This window comes from Helianthus annuus, chromosome 9, assembly GCF_002127325.2.
Source record: "Helianthus annuus cultivar XRQ/B chromosome 9, HanXRQr2.0-SUNRISE, whole genome shotgun sequence".
In the NCBI taxonomy this organism is placed as follows: domain Eukaryota; kingdom Viridiplantae; phylum Streptophyta; class Magnoliopsida; order Asterales; family Asteraceae; genus Helianthus; species Helianthus annuus.
This window is the reverse complement of record NC_035441.2, coordinates 169,955,141-169,979,108: the sequence shown is the minus strand read 5'-3', so window position 1 is coordinate 169,979,108 and position 23,968 is coordinate 169,955,141. Positions and strand designations below refer to the sequence as shown.

Sequence of the window (23,968 nt, the reverse complement as noted above, 5' to 3'; positions counted from 1 at the left end):
CACAACTGACATTCATAATTTCACATCAATCTAAAACAATATCTTCAACTCAAAATACAATTCAGAAAAAAAAAAACCAAAAGTTTCTGACCAGTTTCAGATTTTCATGAACTTGAACAAATCAAAAAAACAATAATTAAATCAACAGACCAGTTTCAGATCTTCATGAACATGAACAAATAAAAAAAAAAAAACAAAACCTAAATTCAAGAACAAGAACCCATCATCTCCACATCATCATCTTCAAACCCTAATCTTCAAGAACAATCATCATCTTCAAGAACACTTCAAAACCAGATCAGTGTTTGTGTTCGAATGAAACCACCAAATCCGATTCGAATCAAACATTAACAAATATGGGTTATTCAGATTTGTTAAACCACCACCATACACCCCCAAATCCGATTCTAATCATTGCACATTCAGATTCGTTAATAGATCTGCATCGACTTCATATTTAGATGTGGGGGTTGTGGCTATTGCGCGTGGGGTTGTGGGGAGCTGTGTGTGGTGGCGTGTGAGGGGTTGTGGCGGTGGCGGTTGGTGGGGGATATGATGGTGGTTGGTGGCGGTGGTGGAAGAAGATAGAGTAGAGAGAAGAAGATGAGTGGGTTTATTTTGTGAGAGAGAAGAAGATGAGTTACATGTGTATCTCCTAAACAATAATCCCCTGTTGGCTCCTCTTGAACAAATAAAAAACAATAATTAAAGATATTTTTAATATATATTAAAGATAATTTAATATGTGTGGGAGGTGAATTTACAAATATGCCCATCATGTGAGTTACATGTGACAAATAATTAACTAGGTTAATGGGTTTAATTAGACTCAGGGGCCAAAATGGTTAGATATAGGGACCATAGGGGCAGATCTGTTAAAAATTCTTATTTTGGGCCAATATAGTAAAACTGATATAACCACAGGGGCCAAAAACGTAATTTACTCATTAGATAAAAATAAGTTACCAACGAAATGGGTTACTAAAAAAGATCTGAACTATTAGAATATTTTTATATGTTTTTTTAATATATCATATTTTAAGTTAGTATAATAAGATATCAAATAATTAAAAAGTCCATTTTCAAAGTGTTCAAAACATCATAAACTAATGTAGCCAGTTATCATTTAAGAAAAAAAATACAAACAATAATGTGTGATTTATATTAAAAAAACATGTCAAAAAATTATAACAATGACCGTATATAGATTTGAGTGACTTTTTCAGTTTTTTTTATTAAATACATATTAGGAGGGTATAATTTATATAACACGCGTATTTTTTTATAGTAGGTTTTATAAAAAATAGCTTTCTTTTTTAAGTTTCTTAAAAAAATTAAGTGGTGAGAGACACAATATCATGATTAAATCATTAGTTATTTAATTCATTAGTTTTATCCAATAATATTAGGAGTGAGAAACAAATAGATTGTTAAAAACACTATTTTGATAAATAATTTTCTAACAAGATCATTTTGGTAAATATTTTTTTCCATAAACACCATTACGAAAAAAAAAACCCTCCAAAACAAGTCACCTTTTATCTTAATAATTATTGAATCAAACAAAAACACACACGTTTAATAGTTGATCTGACATTTTAAATAATGTATATTTAACTCCTTTAAGTTGATGTAAAATAGTAAAATACTTATGAAACAGTGAAACTTATGATTGATATACTAAGGTTATTGTTTTGTACAAACCATCCAAGGAAATATCCATTGTAACTCAATCTGATTTTAGTTATTGACTACTTTGAAGTTTGAACTAAAATGTCTAGAATACAGTCTCTATTAACACTTCTTTTATTTGCATTAGATAATACCGAAACTGAATTAGATAAGTATCAATTCTATAATTAGTTATGTCCCGATCAAACATTAATAAAGGGCCGAACTCATACCTGTTGTAATCTTATCTTACTTAAAAACCAATCAATACATTATACAATAATGTAAATGTAGAGCTATGTTGTCAAGGCTCACCCTAGTGCGCGTCTAGGCCCACTTTTCAGCCCAGCACAGCCTTCACGCTTCGCTTCAAATACCCACTTTCAGGCCCTCAGGCGCACATTTCAAGGCAAGTTCCAATTAAAAACCGCCAAAAATTGCTCGAACAGGTCCAAAACAATTATACCAACCCTAAACAAGTTGAACTAGCCCTAAAGAAGCCTAAAACAAGTCTAAAACCCCTAAAATTGTATTTTTAATATTATACGTCTTACTTTAAAAATCTCTCTCTTCTTAAGCGCCTCACACCGAGCCCCAAGACTCACACTTTACACCTTGAGTGCGCCTTCAACAAATATGATGTAGACAACACATCACAAATAAAATAAATTTAGTTAAAATTTGAGTTAACCTCAACCTCAAGATTATTTATTCTACAAAATTTGTCTCCCGGCTTATACTTGTGGCAAGCAATTGGCGCCAACAAAAAATATTCTTCATACAAAATAAAACCGGCCGGTATCATTTCATTTCATCCCCCCTTATCATCCAGCTGGTCCCCCGCCCGTCTTAACAATCTTGTGGCTTCCATTCTTACCCCACATTCCTTTGTTTTTTGTCACTTTCCCCCACCCGAATTTCATCATCCACTCATACACGAGATGCCATCGTTATTCTGTTATTCTTCACTCAACTTTACTAGCTAGTAATGGAGAAAGTTAGCCGGCCGGCGAATCTATCTCTCCGGTACAGTCTCACTCACAGATCGTTCGAAAACCTCAACAAAGCCAGCAGTTCGTCTGTCAGAAACTCCGACAACGACGACGTTGATTTCGATGACGTCTTCGGCGGACCTCCGACGAGGACTAGATACAGTTTTGGAAGTGGTAGGGTTAAGTCGGAGGAGGAATCGTCTAGCTCTCCGGTGTTCGGCGAGTCGTATAGCTCCCAGAGAACGCGTACGAGTGATGATTTTTATGATGATATTTTTAGGAGGAGTGATGAGTCGGTTCGCGAGCCGTTTGCTACTTCAGTTCCCTCTGATTTCAGGTTCTGTTTGTTGAATTCTGTGCATTGATTATCTGAATTGTGAGTTTAGAGGTTGTTAAGTACACATGTTGGATGAAATTAGGGCTTGGTTCTGATTAGGCTGTTATAATAGATGATGACATTGCAATTTCCCCTAATTTTTGCTTCTTATTAACTGAAGAATTCTGGATGTTTTAATCTGCTCTAGCTTATATCTGAGCGTTAGGGTTTATTGTAATTATTAAAACGATAGTTAGGAAATATGATTTGATTAGATTAGATTTCCTTTGTAATTATTCTCGTTGTATCATCATTGTATCGGTACCATATCGTTGATTAATAGTTAATGATACGAAATACCTTATGTGGTTTTCGTTATTCTATGCTCTCAGTCTGCCTCCGAAGATGACAGAGGATGCAGGCGTTCCTGTGTTTGGTTCAAATGTGCATACGCCGAGCACTACTCTCTCTAGATTTTCAAGCATCGCAACACAAAAATTTAGGAATAATTCCGGTCAATCGCCTGGACGAACGTTGTTATCGCGTGAAGCGTCCAATGCTAAGGAGTCGCTACACTCAACACGATCTACAGGAAGTGAAGTTGACGACACGTCAAAGGCAAAAACAACAGGAACAAAATCTCCAAGCAATGAATTTCACTTTTCTATACACAAATGGCCTAGTGTAGGGGTACCATTACTCATGTCTCTTCGTGGGGGCAACCGTCCTATTTTGAAAGGAAGTAGTAAAGTTAGCGCGCTATCGATGGATAACATGCAGGAATCTGGATTTGCGAATGAGGATTTGTCTGCTAAGAAAGAAGATGTGAAAGTGATGGAGAAAGAAACTTTAGCGGTCAAACAAGAAGAGAATGTGCAAGAGGTCGTGGCTCCAAGTTCGTTATTACATGATGAGCTAGAAAGAAAAGGTAAATTGTGTTTTCATGGTGGTGGATATCATTATATTATGATGAAAATTATAACATCTGTAAGCTGTTTTTCTTTATTATTTTTGTTGGTTCAGGCTATGAAGATGCTGGTAAAGAGGCTGAAACTAAAGAAAAAATGCAGACAACGAGTGGTAAGAAAAAACCCGATGCGAAAAAGACAAGTTCCAGTAAAAAAGCCGAATCGAATAAGCCTGGTGCTGGATCACCTAAAAACCGAGTCAAAGGTATGGTCAAAGATTTCTTCAAGATGTCTAATCAAGAAAGTCCTCCAAAGACCAAAACAAACGTGAGCTCTAGATGGAAAACCGGTGGTAAAAAGAACACAACTCAGGAAGAAGTCAATGATACAACTTCAAATCTGGATACAAATGCAAAAACCAAAACAGATGCTTCAAAAACAACAAAATTGGCTAGTGGTTTGCCTGCAGAAAAGGTGAAAATATCCCCAGATGCTTCACGCACAATACCATTGGATGCTAAAACACCTGCAGAAAATGTGAAAAAGGCTCCAGATGCTTCAAACATGACACCAATGAATGTTAAAATGCCTGCAGAAAATGAAAATAAGATGCCAGATGCTTCATTTATGGTAACTGTATATCTATTCTTTTACTTCATATCATTACACGTATGTGTCGTAAAGTTTTACATCTTTTTGTATCTAAGGCGAAAGAAGAAACTGGGAGGTCCAACAAGCAGAAATTTTCACAGAATCGTCCAATTAGAAAACTCGAGGATATTAACTTTCAGCAGGATACCACACCATCGTCTGGTTAGTTAATTAATCGACAAGATCACAAGAATAAGCTGTTTTTATAGCTTAATATTGGCTTATGATATATGTTGTTTATGTATTACAGAATCAGTTCCTAATGGTTCCAAGACTAGTGCTGTAAATATAGACGATCCCACTTTGGATAACTTCCAGGTATTCAGTTTCTTATCATTTTGTAATTCGTATCACACATTTTATTTTATTAAATGAGCACTTGACACAGGTTCAAGAATTGACTACTGTGGATGACAAAACTTCAAAAACTCAAGAAGAATCTGAGGCCATTATGGTAAAATACATATTATGATCATTTATAGTCATCTCATAATTGTGTATATTGTATTAGTATATGGCCCGTTGGTCTGATATAGATTTTCATAGGCTTTGGATTCAAAGATCCATACGTGGTCAAGTGGAAGAAAAGGAAACATTCGCTCACTGCTCTCCACTTTACAACTCGTAAGCCCAACCACATCATCTTGTTTCGTGTCAGATTTTTGGGTCAAACCTCATATGTTGTGTTGGCACAGGTACTTTGGGCTGAGAGTGGATGGAAACCGGTTGCACTTGTTGATATAATAGAAGCAAATGCAGTGAAAAAAGCTTATAATCGAGCTATGTTATGTTTGCACCCTGATAAGTTGCAACAAAAAGGCGCCGATTCAAATAAAAAATACATAGCCGAGAAGGTCTTCGATATACTCCAGGTACTTTTGCTCTAATCAATTATGTTTCAATAACGAAAATACAATATGATTCTCACATAAAAATAACATTTTATGATGTCATAAGCACGACAGATCAAATTATATCTCTCTAGTCGTTAAACAACACGTAAACAAATCATAATGTCTTGAAATATACAAACACGTAAAAAGAATGGAAATAAAATGTAACATATTGTTTTATAAAAAATACTTTTAGACTATATTATACTAAAAAATAATTATTTTGATTATGTGTGTTGTGGTACAGGAAGCGTGGGATCATTTTAATACACTTGGTACACTTCTTTGACCATTATATGACACATTATGATTGCCCCCACCACCACACAAGACAGACAATGTTTGAATTGTAAGCATCACTCTGCATAAAGGACTTACCTTTTCAATTTTCAACACAAAACCAGTTATATACCACACTTTTTATTTTTGTTTTTCTATATACATTTAGAGATGTATGCATTGTAAGTTGTATATTGTGTAATAATATTAGTACATGGGTATGAAAAGAAACAATTCTTTTTTGGCGATTATAAATAAAGTTTTTCAAACTAGAGCTATTTCCCTATTGGCATCATGAGAAATGTTAACATTTCTAGGGGCATGATTGTAGCAGTATCTTTTTGTAATATATGAAACACAAGACAGTTATTTTTACATATTGGATGTTATCATTTGAGCATCCATAGTTCATTAATGTAATATATGAAACACAAGACAGTTATTTTTACATATTGGATGTCATCATTTGAGCATCCATAGTTCATTAATGTAACAATAACTAAATAATAATGCCCATTTTAATAATTGTGTAACTTTTCTCAGAATGAATAATTATACTTTTGGTATGTTAACGTTGATAATTATGACTCTTTGAATCGGTTAATTGTTACCATGATTTTTGTTATTATTAATTTATTATTACGAATATATATCAACTTAAATAGCGATTTGATTTGTTTCAATGAGTTTCTTTAGATTGATATGCTCTAACAGTTTTTCATAATTTGTTATCATCATTAATTTGTTATACCCAATGTTTTTACAAGTTTAGCCTTATAAACGAGCCCAAGCAGGCTTTGCTAGCCTAAACGAACCCATTATTTTAACAATATTTATTAGTATATTATATATATTCACATAATATTTATCCTATATAATTTATTAGTGTATTATATATGTTCACATAATATTTATTCTATATAAAATTACGATAAAAATAACTACATAATATATATTACGGTATATACTAAAGTTAATTATAATTATAAATTTATTCAAATCAAATATATAATAAATGAGTCGAGACTTAATCTAGCCTAGAGCTTTATAAATAGAGCCTAAACTAACAATAGAGCCCAAAACTAAACGAGGTTAGCATAAAATGTATATTTATTATGTGCCATTTTTTCATCATAGTCATAGTTTGATCACTAAAATCAACGAGTAAGCACTTGATGGCCTTGATAGTTTGAAATAATAGTCATAGTTTGATCACTAAAATCAAAGAGTAAGCACTTGATGGACTTGATAGTTTGATATATGTCTTAACTGCTAAAAGTATTCGTGCTAAGCAGCGAAGTTTTGGTTGGTATTGATTCGGTTTGATTTGACAAGGACACTTGTTATAACAACTGAAATATGCCCAACAAAATGTCGACACCACAAAAGAAATTTACATCAGACAGTATCGTCGAATTTTTTTTTTTTTTAAAATTAATAGATATGATTTTTTTTTCATGAATTTATGCGTAGGTAATCATATCGATTTTTTTTTCTTATGAGAATGCCTTATAGTCTACTTACAACCATATAGGATAGGGGGCCACGAAAACACCTTACTAGGTATCCTCTTCGAAACAAAACGTTAAATTCAAAGTTCACATTTTACTAATACTTGTATTTAAAAAAAAAAAAAGACAGTACACGTCCTTTACGTTTATTTGTTTATATAAAATTGCATTGCACATCCTTTATGTTCAAAAGTTTCAGTGCATGTCTTTACATTTATTTTTTATTGTATTGCACGTCCTTTACCACAAACCCCAGAGCCGTCCCCGAAAACTCTTCAAAAATTTAGGCCTCGGGCGACGAAAAGAATTGGGCCCAAAATTATGGTCAAGGGTAAATGAATTACAAAAATAAAACTTAGTGATGGAGGAAAGACTCGGACTTGAGACCTTCACATTATTTTGAGATGCTTTTTGTCACTACACCACTAATATTGTTTTCATAATGAACGGATAAATATACTAAATATATAATTTAATAAATATATACAAGCTTATAAAGACTTTTCGGACCCTTTGAAATTTTGGGCCTCGGGCGTCCGCACGGGTTTGCCGGGCCCAGAGCCGGCCATGACAAACCCAGTTAGTTTTCTTAGTTAACTTAATTAAATCCCTAGCACACATTAGGCAAAATGGTCATTTAAATCCTCTAACTTGTATAACGACTCTTTCAAAACTAATATATGTATGTATTAGCTTAGCTAACATGTTTTGCAAGTATTTTTGTGTACAAGATCTATTAGACATAAACACGATGAAAATGTAAATTAAAAAAATTCCCTTGGTTTGTAAACAGCGGCAGCGACATCTGTATTTGGGTGCACCGACTTGAGATGGTGGTGGAAGGATGTGGTGGTGATGTATGTTGGTGGCTACAGTGAATTTGGGTTCTAGGGTTTGGGAGTAGAATGTGCAGACAAGTGTTTATACACGATGTGTGTATTGTTATTTATTATTTATTAATATATTAATTAAGAACATATATTAATCATATAAATATCTTTACAAGTGAATTACCAAAATGCCCTTACTTTTATTTTAAAAATTACCATAATGCCGTTCTAGTTAACAAACATTATGGATAGAGTTAAGACCATAAAACAAAATGGAAAAAACATAGTAAACTATTGGAGTAAATCTTTATTAAAACATGAAACTAGCCGTAAAACTTGATTCTTAATTAAAACATGAAACCAGCTGTAAAACTTTAGTGATTCTAATTGTTCTTATTGAACTTTAGTGATAAAAACCCAACCAACTCAAAAATTATACGTTAAGTTGGTAAGAATCCTAGCATCTAAAATAGTGTTTAAATTAAAAAAAAAAATCCCAATCATCATTAGTGCTCTAGTGGTGGCCATGAGTATTTAAGTTTCACATATGGTGGGTTCGGGTGAGTTTTCCCCTCTAAGTCTTAAGTTCGAGTCTTGGTGATAGAGGTTTCTCATTCAGGGGTTTAAATTTGGGATCTATTGTGCGAGAAGGCTCTCTAGCGCAGACAACGTATGCTAGATCTCTCAATATTCGCGAATTATTCACACCTTTCAAATTTTTTTTTTGAAAAATCCCAACTCCTGTCACACTACTCAAGTGCTCTTTGTAGATGATCTAACAACTTGTTTGTTTAATTTCGAACAGATACTCGTATTATTTGTTTCTGACCAAAGTGATCATGAAGAGGGTCAAAAGTGTAAAGGACAAATATATCCTTGTGAGGAAACATTTTAACTCTACTTCACACACACACTTCCACTTTTACTTTCAAATAGTTGAAGCCTTGTATGTGACTACTCTATTACCCAATTTCAAAGTTTCAAAATCGGGATCCTCCATTAGAGGCGGAACAAGGGTTAAAAGGGTACGGTGACCCACTCACTATAATTTTCTGAATTTTTTTATACAATTTGAGCTTCCTTTAAAGAAAAATATAGAAGTTGGGAGAGAAAAGAATGATACCCTACTACCAAGTTTTTTTTTTTTTTTTTTTTTTATCCGATTTTTAAGAAAAATATTAGTAGCCGGTAGAGAAGAGAATGACCTCTGACCAACTAGTAAGAGGTCTGAACCATTAAATCTTGAACCAGTAAAATGCCTGAACTATTAAGAGTCAGTATAATGTTTAACCATTAAGAGACAAATGTCTGAACTATTTAGATATCTGCTCGCAAAACAAACAGTCGAAAACTATTAAAAGCCTATTAAGAGCTGAACAAACAACCCCTAAGTTCAATTGGAAGCATATTATTATAGATTTTTCACCCGGGTAAATTTGTTTTGTTGAAAATATTTGTGTGTACTACCGACTACTACATAACATAGTTTAATGATAAAAAGATATTTAAGTTGTTTATAAGTATTTTACAAAACGGTTATCATCATCTCATCTAAAGTAATATATTATAACTTCAATTTCGGACATGCATAGCTCTCTTTTGATGCTATAGGACAGCTTAATAAAACTAATTAGTTTCACCAACTTCAAATAAGGGCTACCAACAAATAAATATAAAAAAATATATTTTAATTCTACCAAACAAAATGTTTATTGTTTATTTAATAATTCAAATAAAACAACCTGTAATTTGGGTTTACGGGTTTTCAACTTAGATTTTCAAAGGAATAAATAAGAAAAAGTGCAACTGCATCAAAACATATTAAACTTGGCAACTTGCCACATATTTATCTCATGGTTGTGGAGAAAGAGCGTATCGTCGATGAGTTGTAGATAGGCTATGAATTTAGGAGAAGGTTGGGTAGGAGAGGATGTAGCATATTAAGAGGGGGAATCTCTGCTACCTCTCAACTTTCTTAACGAAATACATTTTTAATGCAAATTCTATTTTTTTCTTTGTTTTATATATTAGCTACCCTTGATAGAAAACGCATTTAGCCTGTGCGTTACCCTTCAATTTTTTTTCTAGCTCCCTTAAATTAGGGATGGGCTTTTTTTCCCAAATACCCGTACTCGTACCCGTACCGTACCCGTACCTGTACCCGTACCGATTTTAGGTATTTGGTACATGTATCGGTACCCAGTTTTATTGGTTTTGGTATTCGGTACTTTCGGTATTGGTACGGGTACGGGTACGGGTAAAAACGGGTACTAGTACCAAATTCTACGTATACCTTTAAAAGTTTTTTTGTATTATGTTTTATTTCATATTATGGTATTTATAGTGTACTCGTATTGATTTTACCTATATGGTACTCGTATCGTATTGGTACTCGTACCAATTTTACCTATTTGGTACTTGTACTATATTGGTACTCATGTCAGTTTTACCTATTTAGTACTTGTACAAATGCTCAAAAAGTAAATAAAAACAAAATGGTACCAAGCGGGTACTGTACCGAAAATACCCGTACCAGTACCCGTACTCATACCCGTACCGTACCTATATATTTGGTACGGTATTTGGTACCTAGTTTTGTTCAAATTCGGTACCGGTATTTTCGGTACTGGTACGGGTATAGGTACGGGTACTATACCAATCTCATCCCTACCTTAAATATACACTACATCCATATTTGATGACGTGACAAGTTATGTAAAGAAAAATTAAAAGAATGATCTTCCATTAACTACAAATATCTTATCATACACGACATCAATTTAAAATAAAAATCATTCATTTTTTTTTTTTAAAGTAAACTTCAATAGAAAACACCAACCCACGAAACATGACGGTCAAACAAGAACACTACATAATTACAAAGTTACACCACTCAAACCAAGATAAGGACTTAGCTTTCAACCTACTGTTACACCATAAAAACCCAATCAATTTAAAAATAAACAGAATTTTTAACTAACACCTTCTTTCATCATTAAATTAATTTAAAAAAAAACATAAAATTGGATTCTATATATAAAAATAGTTGGTGAAAAATCACCCCTGTAGAGATAAAGTTAGATAATTTACCTAAACTAAATGAAAGAGATGGTTTACAAATTTATGTGGAAGAGATATTTCACATTTTCAAGACCATTGGTGCTATAAAAACAAATTTACAAAAGAAACATGAAAACAATGTATATAGTGGACCAGCCTCCAAGCGTCCGTTTTCCATGGTCGATGAGAGGGTAGCCTAGCCTGTCCTTCCTTCCTTCTTCTCTCTGTATCCCACACACACACACACACTCGCCCACTTGTCTCTAACATTTCTTTCTTTCTTTCTCTTCATTTGCTGCTGCAAACCTCTCACCTCAACAATCGCCACCACCGATATTCAATTGCCGCTCTAATTTGCTCTGTAAGTTCCACTTTTTCTTCAACTATGTGTTAGCTTCTTAATTACTGAATTTTTGTTACAATTACAGCTATTAGTAGTTCGTTCATGGATTAGACTTGTGAGTTGCAGGATCTTCATCGATCTAGCTTCTCCAATTCCGCTGTTAATTTCATTCTAATTGATGTTACATCTTAATTTAACCGTAAACTTTATAGATCTCAGCTAATTTAGGTTTTCTGACGGTCAATTCGTCTCAATCGTAAAGTTCTAAACCTTAAATTCAGAAATTAGGAGTTAGATTTGTTCGTCGAAACAGTTTTCGAGATGATTATCGGTTATTTCTGTTATAGCTGTATTTAACAAGTTTGTTAGGTGAGTAGTTTGATTTGTTTTTATCCATTTGGAGTTTGCTAAACATGAATTCAGAATCTGTTTTATCTTAATTTTAACTTGAAATTATTTTATGTAAAAACATTCATTAGGTATGATATTATTTGTCATCACCAGCTTGTTGCACACTGGATATTCTGTTCTATAATATTAACTTACCTACCTGTATATGTTTGAATATTATTATATTATATAATATAATGGTAATAATTATTAATTTGGTCTTTATTTGTGGACATGTGTAGACACTGCATGTGAATTATGGATTAAAGTCGGCAACACCTTTCTTGTCAAACAGCCATCATCAAAATTATTTTGTTTTCAGTTAAAAGTTAAAACCAACGGAAAATTAAAAACAGTACTAATATTTGTTTTTTTTTTCTAAACTAATTTTCTGTTTTTATAGTTATGGCGGGATAAATTTCAGTTTTAGGTATTTTGATTTTTGAATCAGTTGTGTAATTGATATTTGATATTTTTCTACATTTATAGGATGACTTTTGGTAACAGACTTTAACATTATGAAATCCGAAACAAAGAAGGGCCCATTTCATTTCAAAGGAAAATCAAGTGCTTGTTTTTGTTTATTTCCAAAAGTTAAACCTGGATATGGGCCAGGAAATTCACCGGTTTATCTCAACGTCTATGACTTAACACCTATGAACGACTATGCTTATTGGGCCGGTGTTGGCATCTTTCATTCTGGTGTCCAAGGTAACATTAACTTCTTTTTTTTTTATTTTTTTTGTTCAAATATATGTATAACAATTTAAATAACTAAACAGTTATACTTTTATGTGACAGTTCATGGTGTAGAATATGCATTTGGAGCACATGACTACCCGAGCAGCGGTGTCTTTGAGGTCGAACCTCGCCAATGCCCCGGGTTCAAATTTAGGAGGTCGATACTAATCGGGACTACATGTCTTGACCCGGTCCAAGTCCGGGAGTTCATGGAGCTTCATGCTGCTAACTACCATGGCGACACGTATCACCTCATTGTAAAAAACTGCAACCATTTCTGCAACGACATTTGTTATCGTTTAACAGGGAAGCGAATCCCAGGATGGGTTAATCGACTTGCTAAACTCGGTAACATTTCTTGCATAGGTTTAACAATAAGCAATGGAAATAGGAGTATTTATCTGACTGTTGGTTTATATATGTATGTATGTACGTATAGGTTCGATATTTAGCTGTGTTTTACCGGAAGCACTTAGAGTGTCAGCTGTGCAACATGATCCTAGTTTTATACCGTATGAAAACGAGAAGCAAAAGCTTAGAAGTAACAGTTTTAGTTTCTTGTCTTCGAGGCAGAGACAATTGTCGGTTTCTTCTTTGCTTCTACAGTCTCCGTTAAAGGGATGCTTACGGCCGTGGGAGTTGAGGCGATCCAGAACCGCGGTGCTAAACAGCTAAAATGTAAAATAATGGAAGCGTTTGGTTACTTAAACCTTGTTTGTTAGCACGGAAAAGTGATTTGTATTCTATTAACATTATTCGTATATCTTCAAAAAGTTTCAAATTTATCGCTATATATTCTAAATGACAAACGGAAGACAACAAAAACTAGGAGGGAATAAGATTTTCTTATTCTCTTGAATATTCGATATATACACGGCAGATCCCAAAACTTGAACCATTAGCTGAACCGTTAAATCCATTTTTTCAAACCGTATACTGTGGGTCAAACTATATAAATCCTAAAACAGTAGAACTGGCCAATATATTTTACGATTCGATCAGTTTCACTGGTTTATGAAAGCTCTACATGCAACATCCAACAATCTTTTAGCAATAGATGCAACCCTCTCAGAAAACAATAGTAAAAGACCAAAGATGAAGACAAAGCATTGGCAGAAACTTGTTACAAAATGCCATTGTTATTTAAAAGCTACAGAACAAAAGCCTAACAAGATTCTAAATTAATGCAAACTAATCCTAGCAAGTTATCTACTGACAATATTGTTCATGTCAGAAAACCAACTCCGGTTCAAGAAGCAGAAGTGGGATATCATGTTCAACAATGCACCATTTCCATAAATCTCGGGTCTCTGCTTCGATACAACAAAGAATAAAAAACCATCTTATTTTCCCTTTTTCTCTCTTGCTTTCCGTCCAAAAGAATAACGAATGGGTATACATGTAACATGATGTTTCTGAGTTTATCTTTGAGCAAACAATCCTGCATAAACACAAGACTTTAGGTTCATGATGATGATGATGAAGGGAATGATGATATAGTTTCAAAATGTGTTCATTAATAAAGCAGCAAATATTCTGGTCGTTTAAAACATATCAATCGGCTTTCTGATGCAAAACAGTAGGCGTACCATGGACGGCTGCATGATACACTCGTTTTTCTGGCAACCCAATATCGGACATCTTTAGGTCCCCCTGCACATATCACCAAATAAGACATCAGTTTTTTTTTTTTTTTCCCAAATACAGTAATTCGTATGTAGTAAATGGGTTGCATTTACTTTGATCGCTTATCCTTTTTTTATATATTTTTTGTACTTTATTATAAACTTACCAAGTCATATTGTACAATTTATTTTCAAAGAAGTTTCTCACTATTGTGGTGATTAGAGATTTGGAAAATTCTCATACATCCATCACAAAAATGTATTTAACTGAATCAATCTTAGTAGGATCACATATGATGATATGAACATGATTAAATGATGTTTCTAGAAATGAATGGTTAAATGTTTTATTTATAGTGAAAATAATCAATAACTATCATTGTAATTATTATAATTATTATCACAATAATAATCAACCCCAAACCAACAGACTCAAACCGGTTTTTGCTGACATTCTGTGGCCTGATCCTTCAAACAGAACTGTTTACATAGTTCTAAAAACAAAAGTTTAAACAAATATTATGAATTTTCTACTGATTTTTCCATACTTTTCAGACAATTAGGTAACTACAAAAGGTTTACCAAGTTTCACAAGTAATTTAATTAAAAAGTTGGTAAATAGGCCTTACTTTGTATGAAGGAGATTTACAGTGGTTAACACACACAAAAGCATACCTCGCGAGCCATCAATCTCCGCACATTTTCTGCATAAAGTTTTGGATTTTCTTTTTCTTCTTGCGAAGGGTGATAAAGCGGTAACCTCACTACTGTTATATTATTTACAAATTGACACAGCAACAAGATCACGTGACGTCTCTGCAAGTGGAATAGAAGTTAACCTAAGGTACATATTAATTACACAAGAATAACATCATATATCGTCTTTTTAATTACACTCACTCCAGATATAGTATCCCATGCTGGGCTAAATCTCTTATATGGATATCTCAAGATAACAGGAAGCACGGGAGCTTTTGACAAAAATGCACCGGTTTTAAATGGAAGTATATAATCTCCATTCGTAGTTGTCCCTTCTGTATAAAGACGATAGAAAGCAAATTTACACATCTGAAAATAGACGATAACAAGTTTATAAGTGCCTAAGCAAGATGATAACCTGGAAATAGCATCACCATGGGCGCTGACTTATCCTGGCGAGATTCGTTAATTCTATCATTCACGACACCTGCAAGCAACAAATTCAAAACGCTACGGGAATACTAAAGAAATATGCGTTTTATTAAATCATGAAGAAAAGAAAAAAAGTAAAGAACGTTCCATAATAGCATATACATGAATACAATCAGCCAATATTGCCATACAAGTGCACACATACATACCTGAAACACCCTTGAAATCTGCTGATTTTGACTCCCGCTGAACATATATACACCCGAGGCACTTGCTGGAAAACACAAAATGTAAATGCAGTGCAATAACGAAAGAAATGATTGAAAACTAAAGAGATAAAAGATGACGTTAAAAGGAATGGAACAAGAACTTATTAAATAGAAAATGTCTACTTTCATATAGAAATCGCACATCCTTAACAAGAACCAATTAAGCGTATTTTGTAGGTTAAACTAACCTGATAAGGCCAACAAGAGGAAGTTTGCCCACTGATCTCTTCAGCATAGCATAAAATACAGCATGTCAGTCATATCACCAACATACATATATATATATAACATCAAATGTTCTTGGTACAAATAAATAAATAGACAAACCTTGGCAACAAAGCTAGGGAATGAAGAAGACATATGGTATAATATATCCAAATGTGAAACATGATTTGATATAATTGCACCAGGTCTATCACTTTCCTCAGATTTCTCAGTCACTTCCAACTGATCATTAATAAGAACCCCAGGTATTATTATTACATATCTATGTAAAGAATGAGCTTATCAACATAATAAAAAAACATAATTTCACACCAATAAGTTAATTTTAGATATAGATACACTAGGTGACGTCATCATATGCGTTGCATGACAAAGCAACAATGTTCATACGGTATGACGTCGTCAGTGTCATGTTAGTCATTTTTGTGTCAGTCCACCACATCATACATACAGGCAAATTGTATGACTTTATCAGTAGTCATGTCAGTCATTTTTGTGTCAGTGTCTAACATGGCAAAAATGGTCATACAAACCGTCTCACTTTGTTAGTGGTCACATCAGTCATTTGGTGTCAGTCAAATACATCATTTGCCTCAAACGACCCATATGACCAATTTTTTTACACTTTTTGTTCCAAAAATTGTAACTTACAACTCCTACTTTCATACCAATAAGTTTTTTTTTTGAAAAAAGTACCTCATGATCAAACTTGCTATCAATATCCGGATTCCTATAAGTCTCGTTAATCCAATAAAACCCAAAAACAAAAAGCAAGGCCCTTCCAAGCACTCTACCAAACCAAAAAATAACCTTCCTCCTCCAGCCACCTATATGCGCATAATCCTCCTGTTCGTCCTCCCGTTTCGGGACCGCAAACAGGGTACACGCCTTACAAATCAAGTAATAGAGCACCACCACTAATGTGGCTAAGACCAAGCGCAAAGGAAAAAGCGTGATGAGTGCAAAACCGGTTATGATCTTCTGGGTCCAAGGTAACGGACCACGTCCCATTGTCCCGTACATGTCATGTCGGACAAATGCAGCGTATTTCTGTTCAAGTTCTTGAATGTTGTTTGAGTCTGAGTGGGATGTGGAGGCCACGTCGGATGTGGATGTAGAGGGTTGGTCTTTTGTTGCGGGGTGATCTTCAAGGTTGGTGTCGCGACGTGGGGACAGGGGTTCTTTCGACATGTCTTTGAGGTCTGAATCCATGTTCATGTTGAGGATGTTGGATTTAGGTTTGTTTGTTTGTGTTTGATGAAATGTGTGTGAGAGAAGAGTGGTTTGGTAACTGAAAGATGATTTCGGATGATTGATTGATGGATCCGGGTAGCGTGAAGCAATGTGGTGCCTGCCGTGGTGATGCGGGAATATTATTTACACAACCATACTTTTATTTCTATTTTCTATTATTTTAGAGTAAACTCTAATTTACGTCTTTCATTGTCACTTTTATTGGTTTCATTTGTTTTTTTATCTATACCCTCGAGGTTTGTACGTCTTACAAATTCTCATTTCCTTTCCTTGTTCCATAAATCGTTGACAATGGTTTTGTTTACAATTTCATTTCAACTATCAACCCATATTGTTTTACATTATTTCATGCAATTTCATTAACTAAAGTGTTTCATTTCACTTGTTTATAACTTCAATAAGTTGAAATTATTGCAAGTGGGCCAATGTGGGATGTGTTGTAACATTCAACTAGCATAAGGAATGGACAAACTTGTCAACACTTGCATTGAGTTCATTAGGGAGTGAGTACCTAATGAAAAGGATTGTTGTGATACATGCTAAGTGTCAAGGGCCCTTAAAACCAGCTACTACAGGAAAATTTTGAAAAGATCACGACGGATGCCTCGCAATACACTATTATATGGAATGGGACTACAAAGTATCAAGTCGGTGGTTTTAACTATAACCAAAGATATGTCATTCTTGACTAAAGGACATGCTCATGGAGAAGATAGAGTAAATTACAAAAATCGTCCTTTATGTTAACACTATATTGCAAACTACGTCCCTTGTCTTTAAAAAGTACAAAAACCATACTCGATATTTGCAAATTGTTGCACATTATGTCCTTTAACACTAACTTAGTTAATTTTCGTTGTTAAATTTAAACAAGTGAACCCCACCTAAGGGTATTATTGTCTTTCCTATCCTATCAAAATAAAACAAAAATAAATACAAAAATAAATAAAAATTACACACATAAAATCCATAAACACCCCACCCTTTGCAGTTCTCTTTCTTCCCTCTCACTCTTCCCCCTTTATAACAACCCTCCAAAATTATTCCGACACCCTTAATATATTTAGAATGTCCCTATACGTCTTAAAATACACATCGTATACGATATTTGGCCCTAAATACCTTTATATAATTAAAAATAAAATAAAAAAAATTCTGTGGGGAGCTCGCGGGCCGCGAAGGCTTTGCCTTCAAGCTACGCGGGGCGCGACAGCTTGAAGTTAGAGCGCACCCGGTGTCGCCACGTGGCAGGACACCCGGATAGGCTACACGTGTGACTAATCAAAGCTAGAGCCTAGACCCCCTATGTCGCGGGCCGCGTAAGACCACTCCTGAGTTTACGCGGGGCGCGAGAGACTGGCGGATCAAAACTATAAATAGGAGAAATTAGCTTTCATTTTCGATCGCTCATTCCCGACTTTCTCTCTCAAATTTCTCTATACTAGGCACTATACCCGGGCATAATACCCCCCTAAATAACGAAGTTCTGCCTCGTTGTAAGTATCATAACCCCCGATTACATATTAGATACGTTGCCCGATTGATCTAGTGCTTCGTAACAGCTGTCGAGGTTCTGCCCGACGTAGTCGTTGGAGTTCTGTCTCGGGGAGGGTATAGCTAATGTAAATATTGGGTTATTATACTAACACGTGTGCATTGTTTAATTAATAGATGATAACCAGGAAAAATCACAGGAAAAACCCTAAAGTTGTAATGTGAGTAATCTCCTTTTTGTAAACCTTTTACAAAACCTTTATTTATTTTAAATTATAATTAGCAGTGATTGAGTCTTTGTAATTCTTCAATTACTATCGGTATGTTGGGGTTTTGTATACAAAATGTGGAACACGTTACCAATGGACAAAGAGTTAGCCAATGTGTAATATGACCCACCAGTCAGGATTGACAGTACTGAATGAGTAATTGTGTAGATATAAACATTGTAATCGCTCTCAATACTGTAAATTGATAAAACTCTTCTTGATTAAACTAGGATTCACTCACCAGTATTTTCCACTGACAAAATGTTTTTAAACGCGTTTTAGTTAACAAAATGTGAAAGCCAAATAGAAGCCAGCTGGACAGCACTGAAGGCTTGGAAAAGTGGCTATAAAAGTTACCTAAATAAAGAAGATGTTTTATTCCAATAAAATAGGGTTTATCCCTATAAATCAGTTTGTAATGAAAACTTGGGTTTTATCCCAACATATTATTAGTATAAAATGTGGTGTTTTACTCTGATAAAATATTTCCTAACTACGGTCCTGATGAAATTTCCGCTGCCAAAATTGATAAACACCGATACCACTAAATCTGGTCTCGCGACCACCCGTTCTCGGGTGATCAGTGGACGGGGGTTGCTACAGAAGGTGGTATCAGAGCTAAGCCACTAATTCAGCCACAGAAGTGTTCTGCTGACACCAAAATTTATTTATTTTGTTAGGAAATAATCTTCGGGATTACGTGTATATCTGTATATTAATGTTGTGTGTTATTTGACAATTTGTTAGTTTATAGTATGTGTAGGATCGTTTTACCGACCAAAACGAGTCGTTTAGAGGCGTTCTACTCAATATCAAAAGGCGGAAACATACATATCGAGTTCGATTCAGCTAGATATTTACTTTAAATGTCTTTCTGATTGATTTGACAAAGTTTTACAGCGAAACGACACTTCGGCAGCACTTCGGCTCCGGAAACACACATTCACGAATGACTCAAACGAAAATACCTAGCACCTATTTATAGCCACACTAATTTCGCATGAAGCAGGTTCAAACGAAATTACCTTTAAGCGAAATTAGGGTTTCAAGCGGAATTATAATTCCACACGAAATTACAAAGTAATTTCGTGCGAAATTACTAGAATACCACTTCATGCGAAATTACCTAATTTGACATATTTCTTGAACTTTGAGCCCTGAACTATCTATATACAAATAAGACTCGATGCAAGACGAAGTCGACAGACGTATGCACCAACAGACTCCCCCTCGGATGTTGACGAGTCTTCAGTGTCGAGTCTTCAACGTCTTCAGTCTTTATCACTCTGACTGCTCTTTCAGAAGTATCTGACAGTGTAAAACTCCTTCAATCTTATCTCTTCTCTTTTCTTCAGCACCAACAGGTCCTCTCCTCGGATGTCTTCAGACTCCCCCTTTCGATATACTGGGATCGCAGTCTAGCTTTTTGAAATCACAGAGTCCACAGGTATCGGAACCTGGCTCTCTATTACTCAAAATCAGGATCTGAAATCTGGCTATCCTGCACATTCTCTACCTCACAATAAATTTCACAAATTTAATATTTGACAAATTTATATACCACATGCAGGAATCAATCAAACAACCAAGAAATGATTTTACAAATTTAATATCTGATGAACCATTTATATACAAACATTCAAAAACCTTTTCTCATTATACACAAACTCCCCCTCACGAAATGTTCATCATGTTTAGCACTTGGAATTTTGAAAATCAGCTTTTCTACCTCAGTTGTTCAAAATCTTTTTGAATTTTTCAAAATTTTATGCTAAAACACACTAAAATCTTTTTGAATTTTTGATTTTGAAAGAAAAACAGTAAAAAAATATTTACAGACAATATTTTTGTGAGATTGTGTAAGAGGATCATATCAGTTTATGAGACAAATCACTAACACCATTAAGCTTTAAACATTTTCAGTTCTAAAAAACTCACTTAGATTGTCAGTATACTGATCCACTTAAATTTTCACACAAAGTTCAACTGTTTCAAGATACGAGATTAGTGTTTTAAGGACTTAAACTCATTCGCGTGTACCACCTCAGAATATACTCCCGTATCCAGACTTCTATATTCAGTCTTACAGGTGAATGTACACTAATGATATCTGTAAACTGGTAAATGCGAAACCGTGAGAGCTCAGGTCAGAACTTCCGTTCGTGCAAAGAGATGACGGCTCGACTTTAGGAGTGTCCCGTTTGGGGATCTTTTATTCAACAGCACATGATTAGCATTTTTCAATGTTTCATCATTTTTTGTACTGAGGGTTGGCTTTAAGATTAAAGCATTTGCAAAGTATTATACGAGGACTAGGCTATTGCTCCCGCAAAATCAGAAGTCCTGGTATAATACCCCAGATATCACCACGCACAAAGACCTAGTATGTCAGAAATAGAAAATCTTTCAAACAAGATTTCGGGGGTTACCTATATATCCGAGAGATGTTCCCCACGATATAACTAAGTTTTGATTTTAGGTTTATATCCCGAATACAATCTACTGAATGTATAAAACCTACTGACACATCCACAGTGAGATCGTTTATCACATTTTTGACTTTACACTTCTTTAGCGTGTTGTGATAGTCCACTGATGTACTATCATTTCCTCTTTTCTCAACAAAACTCTTTTTCATTTTATCATGTTTTTGGATTTTTCAAATTTTCTAATGTTTTTGGTTTTTCTGAAATTTTCTTACTCCCCCTAAAATTTAAAAACATTTAAAGAAAATTGAAAACAAATTGTACAAGAAACTGACAACTATTGTGAATTACTTCAATTCTCCATCCACTTGGCATAAACAATCAGAACCCCCCCTTACAACAAACTATTTTCCCATTATGATTTCAAAACACTTAAGTTTATTTTAATCAAAATGGTTTTTCCGGAAAATAAGTTTTGTTGATTTTACCACTTGTAAAGTTGGGGATAAGATCATCACTTTGTTTCTTTCCTCTTTACAATGAATGAAACCCCATTTTTTTCACCACTTGAAAAATTAAACAGTTTTAAATTTTATCAACAAATACCACTTGTAGAAAATCAAGTACAATTTAATGTCCCTGATTTACCACTTGAGAATCGAAATGTCACAGTTACCATCCTGTGAATTTCTCAAGAAAGAAGCCGATTCCTACTCCCCAATTACCAACTTGGGAGTTTTGGCAAGTCAGGGTTTTACTTATGAAAAACTTCCATCCAAGCCTGACTGAACTTGGATGTGACCTCCTCATTTTCACTCGGGGTGTAAGTTGCCTTCTTTGTTTCATAAAAATCTTTTACCCCTGTCACCTTTCCATCGACCATTTTTCCAAAAATCTTTTTAACATTCCCATTAAAAACTTTCTCGACATCAAATTCTTTTTTCTCAGAATAGAATTGATTCGAGATCTCAACTTTACCAACATTTTGTCTGAAATTTTCAGTCCTCAATGGTGGAAAGTTCACATCATCCATTGGAGGAACTGAGTTTTCTTCTTTTGAAACAAATTGTGGCTCCTCTGATTTTGTGGAATCAGATTCATTGCCAGATTTCTCATATGATTTCTTAACAACCCATGTTTGGTTGTCAAGATTACCTCTTCTTTTGTCAAATCTTTTCTTCGAACATTCACTAACTTCATATGTTGAATTTTTAAAACCTTTGAATTTCTCAGTTGGTGGTTCATTTTTCTCAACAACTTTTTCTTTAAGCTTAGAAACAACTTCCTGTTTGATATTGGTTGCCATTTGACAGTTCCAGGCAATGTGACCAACTTCTTGACATCGATAACAGGTTCTTGTCTCCTTTCTTTGACTGGCTCCATTCTTCATTCCTTCTTGCCTCTTCGCAAGGAATTCCTTATTCGATTGCTTCCAGAATGAGCTCTTTTCTTCTTCCTCTGAACTTGTCCCTGAAACAAATTTTGTTTTTGTTTTAGACATTTTCTCATTTTTATAATTTTCTGGTGAAATAAAACCAAGACCTTTCTTTTTGAAATTTCCGTTATGGTTTGGTTTCTTTTGAAAGCCAGAACCAGAACCGTAATTCCTTTTCTTGTTTAAAATTTTGTTTATTTTTTTGTTGTTCTCTGAAGTGTATTTTTTAGGTTTCTCATTAAGATTTACATCTTTTATTTCAGAAATATTAATTTATGTTAGTTTGAAAACCTTTTTGATCTTATCAATTTGAACACTTCTTATTGGAAATTCTTCATCAAAATATAATTTGTCTGAATCATTCAAAGTGTAAGAAACTTTGAATAGTTCATCATTCAAATTAGACTTTGATAACAGGAATTCTTTATTGTAAACCCGTTTAACCGACGATTTTTGACTATCGACTGATGATGATCCCGGACTTTCAGACTCAGACTTTGACTCCGACTCCTCATCTGTATCCAACACCTGATCGACCACATTTTTTATTAACTTAGACTCATGATCAGTGTCAGACGATGTGTACGTGACGTCAATATTTTCTGGTAACTCATCAGTTGTTTCGGATTTTAACTTTATATTGACAGCCTTTTTGACTTGCTCCTCATTTGGTTTTCTGGGAGAATACCCTTCCCAGATCGGAGGCGGACACTTATTGTAACTGACACTCTTTTTCTTACCAGTATCCTTCTTCTTTTATTTCGGTTTCTCATCTTGAAATGCTTCAAGACCTGCAACAGTTGGATAAATTCGATCAATCAAATAATCAGAACTAAAATAGCTTTATAACAATCTTCTGATCCTTTCATTTTCGATCTTTTCTGCTTCCAACTCTTGCTTCCATTTTGCACTTTCTTCAATATAAAAATTTATTGCTTTCTGTTTTGACATCATGACAACATTCACCATTGTCAATGCATCTTCTCTTTCAGAATTTGTCTTTTGAAGACCAGTTACTGTTCTGTTTAATACATCATACGATTCCTTCACATAATTGAGATCAAACAGTAATTTTTCCTTCATCTTGTCAAACTCATTCAACTTTTCATCTTTCTCTTCATACTGCTTGCAAGCTTCCAAGCATTTAAGACAAGGTTTGATAACCTCAACAATCTTTTCTACTTCAATGATCTTCTCAACTTCAATCACTTTTTCAACTTCAATCGTCTTCTCAGCAACTTTAACTTTTTCATTC

General features: G+C 34.3%; 3 protein-coding genes across 4 annotated transcripts; 2 read left to right on the top strand and 1 right to left on the bottom strand.

The window, feature by feature from the left end:
- The first annotated feature begins 2,412 nt into the window (after positions 1-2,412).
- Positions 2,413-5,982, top strand: LOC110879510 (J domain-containing protein required for chloroplast accumulation response 1). Its single transcript, XM_022127980.2, has 9 exons — positions 2,413-3,000; positions 3,372-3,907; positions 4,003-4,517; positions 4,595-4,700; positions 4,789-4,856; positions 4,927-4,992; positions 5,085-5,162; positions 5,234-5,410; positions 5,679-5,982. Exons 1-9 carry the CDS (start codon positions 2,660-2,662, stop codon positions 5,718-5,720), a joined length of 1,929 nt encoding a protein of 642 aa, XP_021983672.1. The 5' UTR covers positions 2,413-2,659; the 3' UTR covers positions 5,721-5,982.
- A 5,267-nt stretch (positions 5,983-11,249) lies between these two features.
- On the top strand, positions 11,250-13,376 carry LOC110879509 (deSI-like protein At4g17486). The gene is made up of 4 exons (XM_022127979.2): positions 11,250-11,472; positions 12,334-12,555; positions 12,646-12,933; positions 13,025-13,376. The coding sequence occupies exons 2-4, from the start codon at positions 12,363-12,365 to the stop codon at positions 13,258-13,260; spliced, it is 717 nt and encodes a 238-aa protein (XP_021983671.1). The 5' UTR covers positions 11,250-11,472; positions 12,334-12,362; the 3' UTR covers positions 13,261-13,376.
- Positions 13,377-13,566: 190 nt separating this feature from the next.
- Positions 13,567-17,177, bottom strand: LOC110879508 (lysophospholipid acyltransferase LPEAT1). 2 transcript variants are annotated; one of them, XM_035977852.1, is made up of 9 exons: positions 16,532-17,177; positions 15,938-16,057; positions 15,799-15,836; positions 15,551-15,615; positions 15,328-15,396; positions 15,111-15,244; positions 14,886-15,026; positions 14,175-14,238; positions 13,567-14,026 (listed from the first exon to the last, which is right to left on the bottom strand). In XM_035977852.1, exons 1-9 carry the CDS (start codon positions 17,051-17,053, stop codon positions 14,007-14,009), a joined length of 1,173 nt encoding a protein of 390 aa, XP_035833745.1. In that variant the 5' UTR covers positions 17,054-17,177; the 3' UTR covers positions 13,567-14,006. The 2 variants fall into 2 exon arrangements, with proteins under 2 accessions (XP_035833745.1, XP_021983670.1); XM_022127978.2 differs by lacking the exon at positions 13,567-14,026 and having other exon boundaries at positions 14,076-14,238.
- Between the last annotated feature and the right edge of the window lie 6,791 nt (positions 17,178-23,968).

Coding starts and splice junctions, on each gene's coding strand:
- LOC110879510 (XM_022127980.2), top strand. CDS start 2,660: ATGGAGAAAGTTAGCCGGCCGGCGAATCTATCTCTCCGGTACAGTCTC. Junction 4,701..4,788: donor GGATACCACACCATCGTCTG/GTTAGTTAATTA, acceptor TATGTATTACAG/AATCAGTTCCTAATGGTTCC. Junction 5,163..5,233: donor TGCTCTCCACTTTACAACTC/GTAAGCCCAACC, acceptor GTGTTGGCACAG/GTACTTTGGGCTGAGAGTGG.
- LOC110879509 (XM_022127979.2), top strand. CDS start 12,363: ATGAAATCCGAAACAAAGAAGGGCCCATTTCATTTCAAAGGAAAATCA. Junction 12,556..12,645: donor CTTTCATTCTGGTGTCCAAG/GTAACATTAACT, acceptor TTTATGTGACAG/TTCATGGTGTAGAATATGCA. Junction 12,934..13,024: donor TAATCGACTTGCTAAACTCG/GTAACATTTCTT, acceptor ATGTACGTATAG/GTTCGATATTTAGCTGTGTT.
- LOC110879508 (XM_022127978.2), bottom strand. CDS start 17,053: ATGAACATGGATTCAGACCTCAAAGACATGTCGAAAGAACCCCTGTCC. Junction 16,058..16,531: donor ATAGCAAGTTTGATCATGAG/GTACTTTTTTCA, acceptor ATTAATGATCAG/TTGGAAGTGACTGAGAAATC. Junction 15,245..15,327: donor CATGGTGATGCTATTTCCAG/GTTATCATCTTG, acceptor GTCTTTATACAG/AAGGGACAACTACGAATGGA.